Source organism: Euleptes europaea, chromosome 14, assembly GCF_029931775.1.
Source record: "Euleptes europaea isolate rEulEur1 chromosome 14, rEulEur1.hap1, whole genome shotgun sequence".
NCBI classification, from domain to species: domain Eukaryota; kingdom Metazoa; phylum Chordata; class Lepidosauria; order Squamata; family Sphaerodactylidae; genus Euleptes; species Euleptes europaea.
In genome coordinates this window covers 50,380,209-50,392,672 of record NC_079325.1, presented here as the reverse complement: position 1 = coordinate 50,392,672, position 12,464 = coordinate 50,380,209, and the positions used below count along the sequence as shown (strand labels likewise).

The 12,464-nt window shown below is 48.8% G+C and overlaps 1 protein-coding gene across 1 annotated transcript in view; it reads right to left on the bottom strand.

Annotated features, from left to right (window-relative positions):
• Positions 1-12,464, bottom strand: part of PRRC2B (proline rich coiled-coil 2B) — a 100,656-nt gene that overhangs the window by 43,189 nt on the left and 45,003 nt on the right. The window contains exons 7-12 of the mRNA XM_056860347.1: positions 9,341-9,582; positions 7,830-7,951; positions 5,438-5,580; positions 4,336-4,426; positions 1,527-1,719; positions 390-702 (exon numbers count right to left, since the gene is read on the bottom strand). Of these exons, the coding sequence (XP_056716325.1) occupies positions 390-702; positions 1,527-1,719; positions 4,336-4,426; positions 5,438-5,580; positions 7,830-7,951; positions 9,341-9,582 (1,104 nt within the window). The remainder of the gene's footprint in view (positions 1-389; positions 703-1,526; positions 1,720-4,335; positions 4,427-5,437; positions 5,581-7,829; positions 7,952-9,340; positions 9,583-12,464) is intronic.

The window sequence follows — 12,464 nt, the reverse complement described above, 5'->3', positions numbered from 1 at the left end:
GACTTTCTCTACCACTTACAGAAGAAACAAACCAGCTTACAATCAATTTCCCTTTCCCTCCCCACAACAGACACCCTGGGAGGTAGGTGGGACTGAGAGAGCTCTAAGAGAGCTGTGAGTAGCCCAAGGTCACCCTGCTGGCTCCATGTGGAGGATTGGGGAAACCAACCCGGGCAACCAGATTAGAGCCCGCTGCTCGTGTGGAGGAGTGGGGAATCGAACCCCGTTCTCCAGATCAGAGTCCACCACTCCTAACCACTGATCTTAACCTCTACACTATGCTGGCTCTGGTCTGAAGAGCCTTCATGGATGCTTTCTACAGTAACCTTCCTTTGCTCTCCGGGCCAAACCACTGCCATCAAGGAGCGCCCCAATTAGCTTAGCCCTACCTCTTCGGATCGTGTGGCTGCTCTCGGGTGCAGCGTTCTTCTCCACCCCGGAGGGTCTGGACTCTTCAGCCTCGGCGTGCTTGGGGCCTTCTCCTCCTTTCTGGGCCAACCTGTGCTTCTGGTCCAGCTCTTTCAGTTTGGCAGCACAGGCAGCCAGGCGCTCCTCCCGGGCTCGCCGCTCCTCCTCCTCACGCCGCCTCCTGGCCCGTTCCACAGCCTCCGACATCTCAGAGTGAATAAATTTCTGCCTCAAGGGAAGCTTCTCCTCCTTTTCCTCGGAAGACTGCTGCCGCAGGCACGCTAGCGGGGGCTTCTGGCGAAAGAGGTGAAAGCCAAATTAATGGGAGGAAGGAAGGGCAAGGGAGGGGGTTGCTTGTTTGTTGTTTTAAGACAACTTCAAAACCTCTGCTTGAAAGACAAAGAGAGGCCCCAACTTTATTTGTTTTCTAACTTGTGGAACTCACGGTCTCAGGAAATTATATTGGCAACTATTATACGGAGGTGTTGAAAAGGTACTGGACAAAATTCATGGAGAGTATGGCAAAATGTTCACAAGCAGCATGCCTCTGAACTCCAGTTACTGGTGGGCATCAACAAGGTGAGAACATAGAACACAAGAACATAAGAAAGGCCATGCTGGATCAGACCAAGGTCCATCAAGTCCAGCAGACTGTTCACACAGAGGCCAACCAGGTGCCTCTAGGAAGCCCACAAACAAGATGACTGCAGCAGCATTATCCTGCCTGTGTTCCAAAGCACCTAATATAATAGGCCTGCTCATCTGGTCCTGGAGAGAATAAGTATGCATCATGACTAGTATCCATTTTGACTAGTAGCCATGAATAGCCCCCTCCTCCATGAACATGTCCACTCCCCTCTGAAAGCCTTCCAAGTTGGCAGCCATCACCACATCCTGGGGCAGGGAGTTCCACCATTTAACTATTTAACATCACCTACTGCTTGGTACTTCTAACCAGTGATGTCGGAAACTGAATCTGGGACCTTCCGTAAGCAAAGCAGAGGCTGTACTGCTGAGCCACGGCCCCTCCCCACAGTGCCCCTCCTGTTGCCCTTAACAGAGAAGAAGAGAAAGCGCCCTTTGGGGAAAAGTTGGCCACTTGGGAAAATATGGAATACCTGATAATCCAAAAGGGGAGCCCAGCCGTTCACCTTCCTCGAAGGCGGCAGACCTTCTTGCGCTTTTCGGACTGGCCGAGCCAAGCCGGCCGGGTCGCCCCAGTGCTTTCCTTCCTCCAGGGGGTGTTTGGCATCTGCGCTGTCCGCTGAGCTCAGGGAGAGCTGCCGCTGCCTCCGAAGGTCCCAGCTGTTCCTGTCAATTCAGGCACCTTGGATGATCAGCGGTTCCAGCCGGGCTTAAAAATGTTATTTCCCTCCTCCCCAACACACACACACATCAATATAGTTGGTGGCCTATTGCCAGCTCAGGGGGCTGGGAGAAACCAGAAGATCATCATGCCTCTCCCTGCAGTTCAGAGACATTAACCATGTGCATATGGACTACGGTTGCCAACTCTGGGTTGGGGAATTCCTGAAGATTTGGGGGTGAACACATGAAGCTGCCTTATAGGGGAGGGGTTGTGGAGGGGAGGGGCTGTGGCTCAGTGGTGGAGCATCTGCTTGGCATGCAGAAGGTCCCAGGTTCAATCCCCGGCATCTCCAGTTGAAGGGACTAGGCAAGTAGGTGATGTGAGAGACCTCTGCCTGAGACCCTGGAGAGCCGCTGCCAGCCTGAGTAGACAATACTGACTTTGATGGACCAAGGGTCTGATTCGGTATAAGGCAGCTTCATGTGTTTATGTGTCTACTCAGACCGGCAGCGGCTCTCCAGGGTCTCAGGCAGAGGTCTTCCACGTCACCTACTTGCCTAGTGCCGTTCACTGGAGATGCCAGGGATTGAACCTGAGACCTTCTACATGCCAAGCAGATGCTCTACCACTGAGCCACAGCCCCTCCCCTGGGGAGGGCAGAGACTTCCGTGAGGTAAAAAGCCATAGACTCCAGCTTCTAAAGCAGCCATTTTCTCTGAAAGGAACTGATCTCCATAGTCTGGAGATCCATTGTAATTACAGGGGATTTCCAGACCCTGCGTGGAGGCAGGCAACCCTGGATCGAACTGCATTTTCAGCAGGGTCAAGAGCATCCTCAAGACTCGCTGCGGGGCTCACAGATCACGCATTGCCTTTCTGGCTGAAGTCACCTCAGGGGGATCAATACTGCAGCCCTGCAAATAAGTACTGAGAGTACTCTGACCTGGCCAGCCTACCATCCAGGCTCTGCTGAAACTACGCTGGGGTTGTTGCAGATGTAAGGCCCAACCACGACCTGCCACCATAAAGAGGAGCCTTCTGACCCCCACCCCCAGTCGCAGTCAACTAGTTACCTCTTTAGCTCAAGCCATAATTCTTAAGAGTTCCCCACTGTCCCACTTATGGCAGGAGACCGCCAGGTAATTCTGGTCCTTGCCCACCAGTGCTCATCTGGTCGGCGGGGGGAAACTGGGGCCAAACAGGGGGCGGGGAGAGGGAGGGTTGTCCTGGGGAGAAAAATCCTAAAGAAAAAATAAGGTCTCATCTACTTACAGAAAGTTCCCACCATAGAGCTCCCTGTCACTTCCTAGAGCAAGCAGGAAGTGACGAAGGGTAGCTCTACGAATTGCCAGAAACCCTATGATCAGAACTTCCTCCAAAAAGACGAGGCCTTGTTTTTCTTTTTAATTTTTCTCCTGGGATGCTGCCTCCCCCAGCAACTCTCCCTAGTAATTCCCAAATTGTTTGTGGGTTCAAAGACGACAGCAAACAGAAGCTGGCCCTTGCTCTCCTCACCAGGATTAGAAGCACCACAGCACGAAGCGAAATTGCAATCCTGATTCAGAGGGCACAGAACAACCCGCAGTTTGCTCGTAATAGCAAACTACAGCTTGCGCTAAAGAGGAACCAACCAATGGAATTGCACCATATAGGGAGAAGAGGGAACGCATGGCTCTGAGGCTCGGCCACAGAACCAACTCATACAAGCCCAGGCTACGCAGTATATTGATGGGCAGGGCCAGCAAGTAGGAAGGGGAAAAAGGAACTGAACCACCTGGCCCTGCCTCCACCACATGCAGACAGCAGGGCATACAGGTATACACCTGCAGGCTCTGTCCCCATAATAAACGTTCCTGACCTGGGGAATGAAGGGCTGTGCCCCCCATGCAGCAGACGTATGAAATGGATGCAACGCCTGCGCATCCAGTCATTTGTGGGAACCAGACTGCTCCTTCCTGCTTTCCCTGGGGCAAAGAAACAATTGGTGCAAGGGAAATGATACTTTAATAAGTCATGTCACCCCAATGCATTTCACGTAAAGCTTCTTTAGGGGGAATCTAATAAATAAGAATTAACAAATAGTATTAACATAGATATATGCGATACAGGTTTAAAAACAATATTTTAAAAAACTGAAAAAGAAATTACACATAGGACAATTCAGAGCATGAACAGAGTGCAATATCTAAATACATCTTAATATAGAAAAAAATTAATATAATACAAATAACACCATACTCTATAAAAATTTGCAAGGAAAGCACTTCTTTAAATTCACATGTGAATTGTCTATGAATTGTCCTACGTGTAATTTCCTTTACAATTTTTTAAAATATTGTGTTTAACCCTGTATCACATATATCTATGTTAATACTTCGTGCTGTTATTTATTAGATTCCCCCTGAAGAGGCTGTACATGAAACGCGTTGGGGTTATAAAACATATTAAAGTATGATTTCCCTTGCACCAATTGTTTTCTTCCCCTTTGTTATGCTTTGGTGCGCCCCCCCTTTTTTCTACACAGTTGCTCTGCCCGCAAATGTGCCCTGTGCAGCCTGCATTGCTGGGCAGATGCAGGCTCCCCACACATACACCCACAACACACACATTTCTCTTACCACTTCTGCCTTCCATCCTTGTGGGTTTCTTCCTCCTCCTCGTCTTCACTGAACTTTAGTTTCTCAGAATAGTCCACTTCATCGTGGATGCCTGCCACAGCGACAGAGAAGTAGGCAGAAAAGAGAAAGAGACACAGAGGGGAGCAGTTAGCTCTGGAGGAACCCATTCAAGAAAGGCAAGGGATACTGTGGGAGGCAGCCTCAATTTAAGAAGTGTTCCCAAACAGGCCATTTTCCTTCAAGGGCAATTTTTCCTGCCACAACCCTTTGCAGAGGTTCTCATCACTTTTTGTCTCTGCAAAACGCATCCGGCAGTTTCCTAAAATTAAGCCTTCTGCAGCAACTCTCTGGATGGGTTTACTCTTGTTACTTAGGTTGATTGATGGAGCTCTCTGGTCTCTGGGTGAATGCATGCAAGAGATAAAGAAAGAGATGCTACACCTAAAGCAATCTCTCATGCACACTTTTTAAAACTCAGTCTGTCCCTGCTCAGTCTTTCTAAATTATTTGACCTTTTGCATCAACGGTGGGCACTAGCTAGGCCTATTAAGCTTCACCACTGACCTGTACTAAGTGTGAGCACACAAGAGTTGGTTTTTATACCCCGATTTTCTCTACCTTTAACCCATTTACAATCGCCTTCCCTTCCTCTCCCCACAACAGACACCTTGTGAGGTAGGTGAGGCTTAGAGAGTTCGGAGAACTGTGACAAACCAAAGGTCTCCCAGCAGGCTTCATGTGGAGGAGTGGGGAATCAAACCCGGCTCTCCAGATTAGAGTCCGTCGTATATGTGGAGGAGTGGGGAATCAAACCCGGTTCTCTAGATTAGATTCCGCCGCTCTTAATCACTACACCACGCTGGCTCTCCACAACACAACAGCTGCTATTGTTGCGCATGGGGAGGGAAGATCAGTACCGATGGGAGAGCTTCTCTGACAGGAGCTCATCCACCACTGCTGGTCTTCTCATGGAGGAAAGCCCAGCGTTGAGGGAAGGGAAGAGGTTCATTAAGACTTACTAATCCTCATGGGAGACACCCCTCTTTAAAAGTGCTCCTGCTTTGAAATACCCCTGCCTTGGCCAATCCGTGGAGCGTTTTACCTGCCCAGCCATCTTCGGCATCGTTGTCAAGAGCATCCAGCCCTTTCAGGTTCTCGGCGTTGATGATGGTGGGCCGGGGGACCCGCTCCCCTTGTGGCCGGACTGGGCGAGCTGGGCGCGAGAGCCCGAGTCTATTCTCCTTCCTGTGGGACGAGACGTTGCTGCAAATGCAGGCGCGGCAGGGTTGGACACAGAGCAAAATGTCCCCTGCTAAGACATCCGGGGAAGGAGCCGCTTCTGCAGGCCGGTGCAGACTATCTGCAACGGCCTCGGATGCACCCAACAGAAGCAGCAAACTGAAAAAAGTCCTCTGGGGTGACAGCACGCAACTTTTAGCAAGCGATACAACATGAGAACAGGGGTGGAAAGAAAAAGGCATGTAGATGCTCACATGACAAAGTTGAAACTATCAAACATATGATCATGGAGTGTCCAATATATAATGACCTGAGGGGCATATTAATTACTCCTTCATTTAAAAATTTGGAAATGTCCAACGAGACATCTGGCAGTACAAGGTCTCAGGTGATGTGGCTATTATTGGATAGAAATGGTTCTGTTACTCTATTTGTGGCAAAATAGAGGCGAGAATTAAATATCAGAAGAATAGCTCTCAGTAAGGCATTTTGTTTCTTAGTTTTCCGCTCAAGGCTATAGCTGTATGAGCAGTACTAGATAGACAGATTTTCAGGGACAAGAGCTCCCCAGTACCACCGGTTCTTGAGAACTGGGTGCAGCTTTGTGATTGAAACACAGACTAGGCCAGCACCCCACACACACACTGAAACAACAAGAACTGAACACCTTATTCATAAAAGGCTTTTAAATCCACATGAACAGCAAGAAGAGTTGGTTGTTATATGCAGACTTTTTCTACCACAAGGAAGAATCACATCTTCCCTTCCCCACAACAGACACCTTGTGAGGTGGGTAGGGCTGACAGAGTTCAAAGAGAACTGTGACTAGCACAAGGTCACCCAGTTGGCTTCATGTGTAGGAGCAGGGAAACAAATCCAGTTCACCAGATTAGCCTCTGCTGCTCATGTGTACGAGTGGGGAATCAAACCTGGTCCTCCAGATTAGAGTCCACCACTCCAAACCATCACTCTTAACCACTACACCAAGCTGCATTAAACTGTGCAGCCTCAATCCACCCAGCCTAGGACTCTCTGCTCTGATGAGCAATGACTTGCTAAGATCTCATCCCAAGAGCCATTTCAACTAGAGGTGGCAGGGTCTAAACAGGAGATCTTCTGCTTGCAGAGCCGGTGCTCTGTCCCTGAGCCCATTCTCCAAGCCACAGGCATACTGCCTCAGAAAAAGTCACCCACTGTCCCAGCCCTTCGCAATCTTGGGTGTGTGTGTCTTGATCCTCCATAACCCTGAGAGGCCAGGGATGAAATCTTGGCCCTAGTATGTGCAATACTGAACTCACATAATTCTTGCCCAGTTTATTCATAGTAGCTACTGCTTACAGTTTTCTTTCTTCCTTGCTAGGATATCAATATGAAACTGGGCAAGAATTAATACGCTTGTCAATGGAAATAAGAAGATTGAAAACAAGTGAAGAAGTGTTTTATACACGAAATGGCTTTGAGTGCCTCTAGAGATGGTCTGTCTTGGTGTGCTTATGCACATGGACTTTCTAGATGAGATTACACCTCATCATTCCTATTATAACTAAGGACATTGACAACAGGCAACCAGCCATTATTGGACATTCTTACTACAACCTGGGACATTGCAAATAGGCAAACAGCCATTGTTGGATACTGTTTGTATTGGTGTTCTATATTTGTATGTTTTAGTGTGTTAGTTTCATTGTCATAGCACATATAGGACTCACGGGTGTGTTTTTCACTATTGATTGTTAATAAATGCTATATTACTTCAGGATGGTGCTGCTGCAGTCATCTTGTTTGTGGCTTCCTAAAGGCACCTGGTTGGCCACTGTGTGAACAGACTGCTGGACTTGATGGGCCTTGGTCTGATCCAGTAGGGCCTTTCTTATGTTCCTATGTTCATGAGCAGCCAATCTATGTGAGTTCAGTATTGACTATTTTTGGATAAAGATAGGTATTTCTTTTCATTGTATCCTAGTATGTGCAAAGCATGGTTCCGCCTCTGAGCTATGACACCCCTGCCCCCACCACTGGGACAGAACAAGAACTAATTCTGCATAAGTGTATTCCATCAGATTCATCTTGATCAGCACTGTAAGAATATTCTGTGTACACTCTTTTACAGAATGGGGTTGTTTTTTTCTTCTGAAGGGAGGTTTCTTCCCACATTTTTATGCTGCCCTCATTTCTTTTCTATATCCAGTGTAACAAATGATCCAGCCATACCAACCGGACTCTCATTTTACGGCACTCCTTCGCAACGGCCTTACCCATCTTGGTCGCTGGTCTGGTGTTGTCTAAAAGGGACACGGGGTTCCAGGCGAAACTGAGGGAGGGGAAAGGACCCACGGTCCAAGGGCCCAGGGGTCTCAGAGGGCTGGTTTGAACACATCTGAAAGAGAACAAGGGAGTAAACACCTTGGCGCTCCGCCTTCCCACTTGGTCCTCAGAACAATTAAAGCCCTACATGGCTTGGGACCGGGGTATCTGAAGGACTGACGTCTTGCCTAGCAATTAAGAACACAGGGAGAGGCCCTCCTGACTGTCCCATCGATCAAAGAAGCTCATTTGGTGTCTAGATATGTAGCCTCTCCTGCTGCCTATCTCTCCCAACTAGAGATTTTCGGATATAGGAAAGCATTTCCCTGGCTAGATGCCAAGCTCTTACTTCAGCGGTTCTGGATGGGAAATACAGAAAGGTTCCCTTGGTGGACAGGGTATGTCCCAGTGTTTTAAGGGAGCACGTTCTACTGCACTGTACATTATATGAAGAAGTTCGTCTTAAGTTTATCTCCCCCTGGCTTAGCAGGCATCCTGGCCATTCAGGGCCAGGGTAGACTAAAATGCTGCTCTTAGACGAAAACCCACAGGTTAGAGCAGGGACGGCAAAGTTTTGTGCAGTGACCTGTATTGTCGAGAATGCCGGTATGCCAACAATTTTAACATGTAGTGTAACTAGTTTACCTTAACAGTGTAAATAACTAATTTATAATTTGTGTAAACCTGTGGTTAGAGTGTAATACTAAGAGTTTCTGGTGAAAAATTGTGAAGAGCTGTGGTCTATGACGGTTTTGTAATAAAGATTGATTGCAGCTCATTTGGTGGGCACACAAGACAGGGCCTTTTCAGTGGCTGCCCCAAAATTATGGAACAACATCCCCAGGAAGGTGTACTTGACCCCTTCACTTTCGATCTTTAGGAGGCAGTTGAAGACAGTTTTATTAAGGATCTCATGCAGTTAAGTTTACTAGCAGTCTTGACTTGTGATTTCAAATGTTGGGTTTTATGTTTTTAATGTATGTTACTTTATGTATTCTATCTATGCTGTAAGTTGCCTTGAGCTCCGTTAAGGATGAAAGGCAGCTAATAAATGTTTTAAATAAATAAACATGGCTTTTAAAAATGACCCCCCAAAAAAGGCAGAAAGAGAACCCTATAGCTCCAGTTCACTCAATGAAATGCTGGGAGGCTGGAGACGAAGGACAGCTCTTTCTTTACACAACTTAGGGAACTCACCACCACAAGATGTGGGCAACTCTGGGCCGACTATGCCAGACAGCTAACAGGTAGGAGATCTACCATATGCAGGGCTAGGTTTAGCTGGCGCTTTAAGCCAAGTTGGCAGCTTTAAAAAAAAGTATAAAAGGCAGGGCATACATTTGTAGAACTAAAAAATTAATGGAGGCTTAAAAATCCCGTTGGGACAAAAACTAATCCCACACGGTACCAACCCAATTCTATCATCATTGTGGAGTGGGGTGGGGGGTAACCCAGGACTCACAAAAGCTGGTAGCATGTCATGGTACGTTGGCGGCTGGTAGACGTTTGCCATGAACTGTGAAGCCCCTTTGCGGGTGGGCTGAGTCGGGCGTAGAGAGGGCTCCTTAGGGTCACTGGCGTTCACTGAGGAGGGGGCTCCGTCTCCGGCGCTAGAGGTCTTGCTGCCCGGCTCAGTCAGGGAGGCGGTCAGAGATGTGGCAGAGGGGACGTTCCTCCCACCGCCCTCCCTCCAACTTGTGACATCTGGAAATGCAATTGGGGAAAGAGGCGTCTTCTAATTATTGCAAACTTGTTTCAGGGAGGGAATGGAATGGGGGGGGGAAGGGGCTTCAAATTAATACACAACCTCAGGGCCAGTTCAAGATATGTTTGTCATCCACGGTAAGGTACATCTGTCGTCTCCTGGAACCATACCATTGCTGGGCAGGCCCAAGTCATTCATTCATCTTTATTACAGCCAAAGGCCAGCATAAAATATAAAATACACATCCAACAATAAAACTATACAGATCCTGCTACAACATCTCCTCTGTGCTGATTACTCTGAAGGTTTACCTATAAGACATTTATTCATCATTAATGCCTTACATTTCCAACAGACAAAAGAGCAAAATTATGCTACAGAGTGCGAAATAAGAGTCACCTGGCCCAGGCTAGCCTGATCTTGTCAGATCTCAGAAGCTAAGCAGGGTCAGCCCTGGTTAGTATTTGGATGGGAAGCCACCAAGGAATACCAGGGTTGCTGTGCAGAGGAAGGCACTGGCAAGCCACCTCTGTTAGTGCCATGAAAACCCCAAAAAGGGGTTGCCATAAGTCGGCTGCGACTTGAAGGCACTTTACACACACACATCTTCCAGGAGATATTCCACCAAAGAGGCCTCAGAGTCATAAAAGTGTACTGACCGAGATAGCAGTGGAGTAATGAAATGATTTCTGGCATCATCGTAACATTCACAATGAAATAATATATGTACTAGCATCTCCACCACGTCCATACAGCAAGAACGTTTGAGTGTCTCTTTGGGGCAATGAAGAAACCTTCCCGAAAGTACAGCTGATGGAAGGGCACACAGACCCGGGTCAATCTCCTATGCTTGACTCTGACATAGCTGGTGGCAGCATGGGCCCAAGACACAATGTCAGCCCCCGCCCCCCCGGTGTCACTGGCAGTGAGCTGAGCCTCCTATGCTGCATCAACACCCTCCTTGTTGGCCACCCCAGCAGTGGGGGGACCTGGCCGGACACCTAGCCTTGAGCAGATTTTGGCCAATTGCTCCCCCTCCGTCAACCTTGCAGGGCCGCTGTTAAGGCAACAAGATGGGACCATCTCACAAATGCTGCCCAAGGCTTTTGGGAGGACAGAGGGATATGTACCAAGAGAGGAAGCTGCCAGTAGTCTTGCCTACTCTCGCCTAGTAGGCAGAGGTAGTTCCCAGCACTGCTGCCTGAGGTCCTGTTAAGGGGAGATTCCCGGGACTGAACCTGGGACCTTCTGCATGATTAGCAAGGGCACTACCATTGAGCTGATGTCAATGTGGAGGGCCACAGCTGGAGCACTGCGCTTTTGAACACATGAACATAATGAAGCTGCCTTATACTGAATCAGACTCTTGGTCCATCAAAGTCAGTACTGTCTACTCAGACCGGCAGTGGCTCTCCAGGGTCCCAGGCAGAGAAAGGTCTTTCACATCACCTACTTGCCTAGTCCCTTTAACTGGAGATGCTGTGGATTGAACCTGGGACCTTTTGAATGCCAAGCAGATGCTCTACCACTGAGCCACGGCCCCTCCCTTGCTCAGGTCTGCCACTCGGGCCTCAGATGGCAGGACAGGGATTAAATTACACCTGGCTTCCCTTGTTCTTTTCCTCAGCTCAGCAACCTAGGGCTCAGCTGAGCTTCAGGGGAATCTTCCTTGCCCTGATCAACTCTAGCCCTTAAATACTTGCTAAATGTCAAACACTTCTATGCCCCCGGCTTCATACACAGTTCACCCTAGCTACTCCCTCCCAGCCAATGCCTAGCCCTCCTGTCTCTCCCTCCTGGCTGCTACATCTCACAGGGCCAGGAACAATCTCTCCGTTGCCTGGCAAGGGGCCCAGCGCTCCTCTAGCACCGTCCCCAATGGCAGATGAGGCACAGCTGTTGCCATGGCAGTCGGTCCCCGCAGCGCCGGCACCTCTCCTTGGTCTGTTGCCCTCTCCTTCTCCCCCCACCCCAGCTCCAAGGATGCTCATGCACCACAATAAACAAACCCAAACAGCCACTTAGAAGCCGTCACGTTTTCAGCGAAAGCCGTGAGAAAGCAACCCGCTTGACCCAGCTCTGTGCACCATGGAAATCTCTGAAGCTCTTCCAAGGGGTCGCAGGGCAACACTCTGGGCACTGCATGGCGCAAGGGCTCGGCGTGGCGAATTGTCTGGGGCAGGCTCTGCCCATGGTGGAGTCTGAATGCAGGAAAGAGGAAGTGGTAGCCCTCCCCCTTTAAGAAGGATGTGGACAAGCTGGAACATGTCCAGAGAAGGGCAACGAAGATGGTGAGGAGTCTGGAGACCAAGTCCTATGAGGAACGGTTGAAGGAGCTGGGTATGTTTAGCCTGAAGAGGAGAAGACTGAGAGGGGATATGATAGAGGTCTATAAAATTATGCATGGTTTGGAGAGAGTGGACAGGGAAACATTTTTCTCCCTCTCCCATAATACTAGAACACGGGGTCATCTGCTGAAGCTGGAGGGTGAGAGATTCAAAACCGATAAAAGGAAGTATTTCTTCACACAACGCATAGTTAAATGGTGGAACTCCGTGCCCCAAAATGTGGTGATGGCTGCCAACTTGGAAGGCTTTAAGAGGGGAGTGGACGTGTTCATGGAGGAAAGGGGTATTCATGGCTACTAATAAAAATGGATAATAGTCACGATGCATCCCTATTCTCTCCAGGATCAGAGGAGCATGCCTATTATCTTAGGTGCTTTGCAACACAGGCAGGATGGTGCTGCTGCAGTCATCTTGTTTGGGGGCTTCCTAGAGGCACCTGGTTGGCCACTGTGTGAACAGACTGCTGGACTTGATGGGCCTTGGTCTGATCCAGCAGGGCTTTTCTTATGTTCTTATATGATAACCATCTTCAA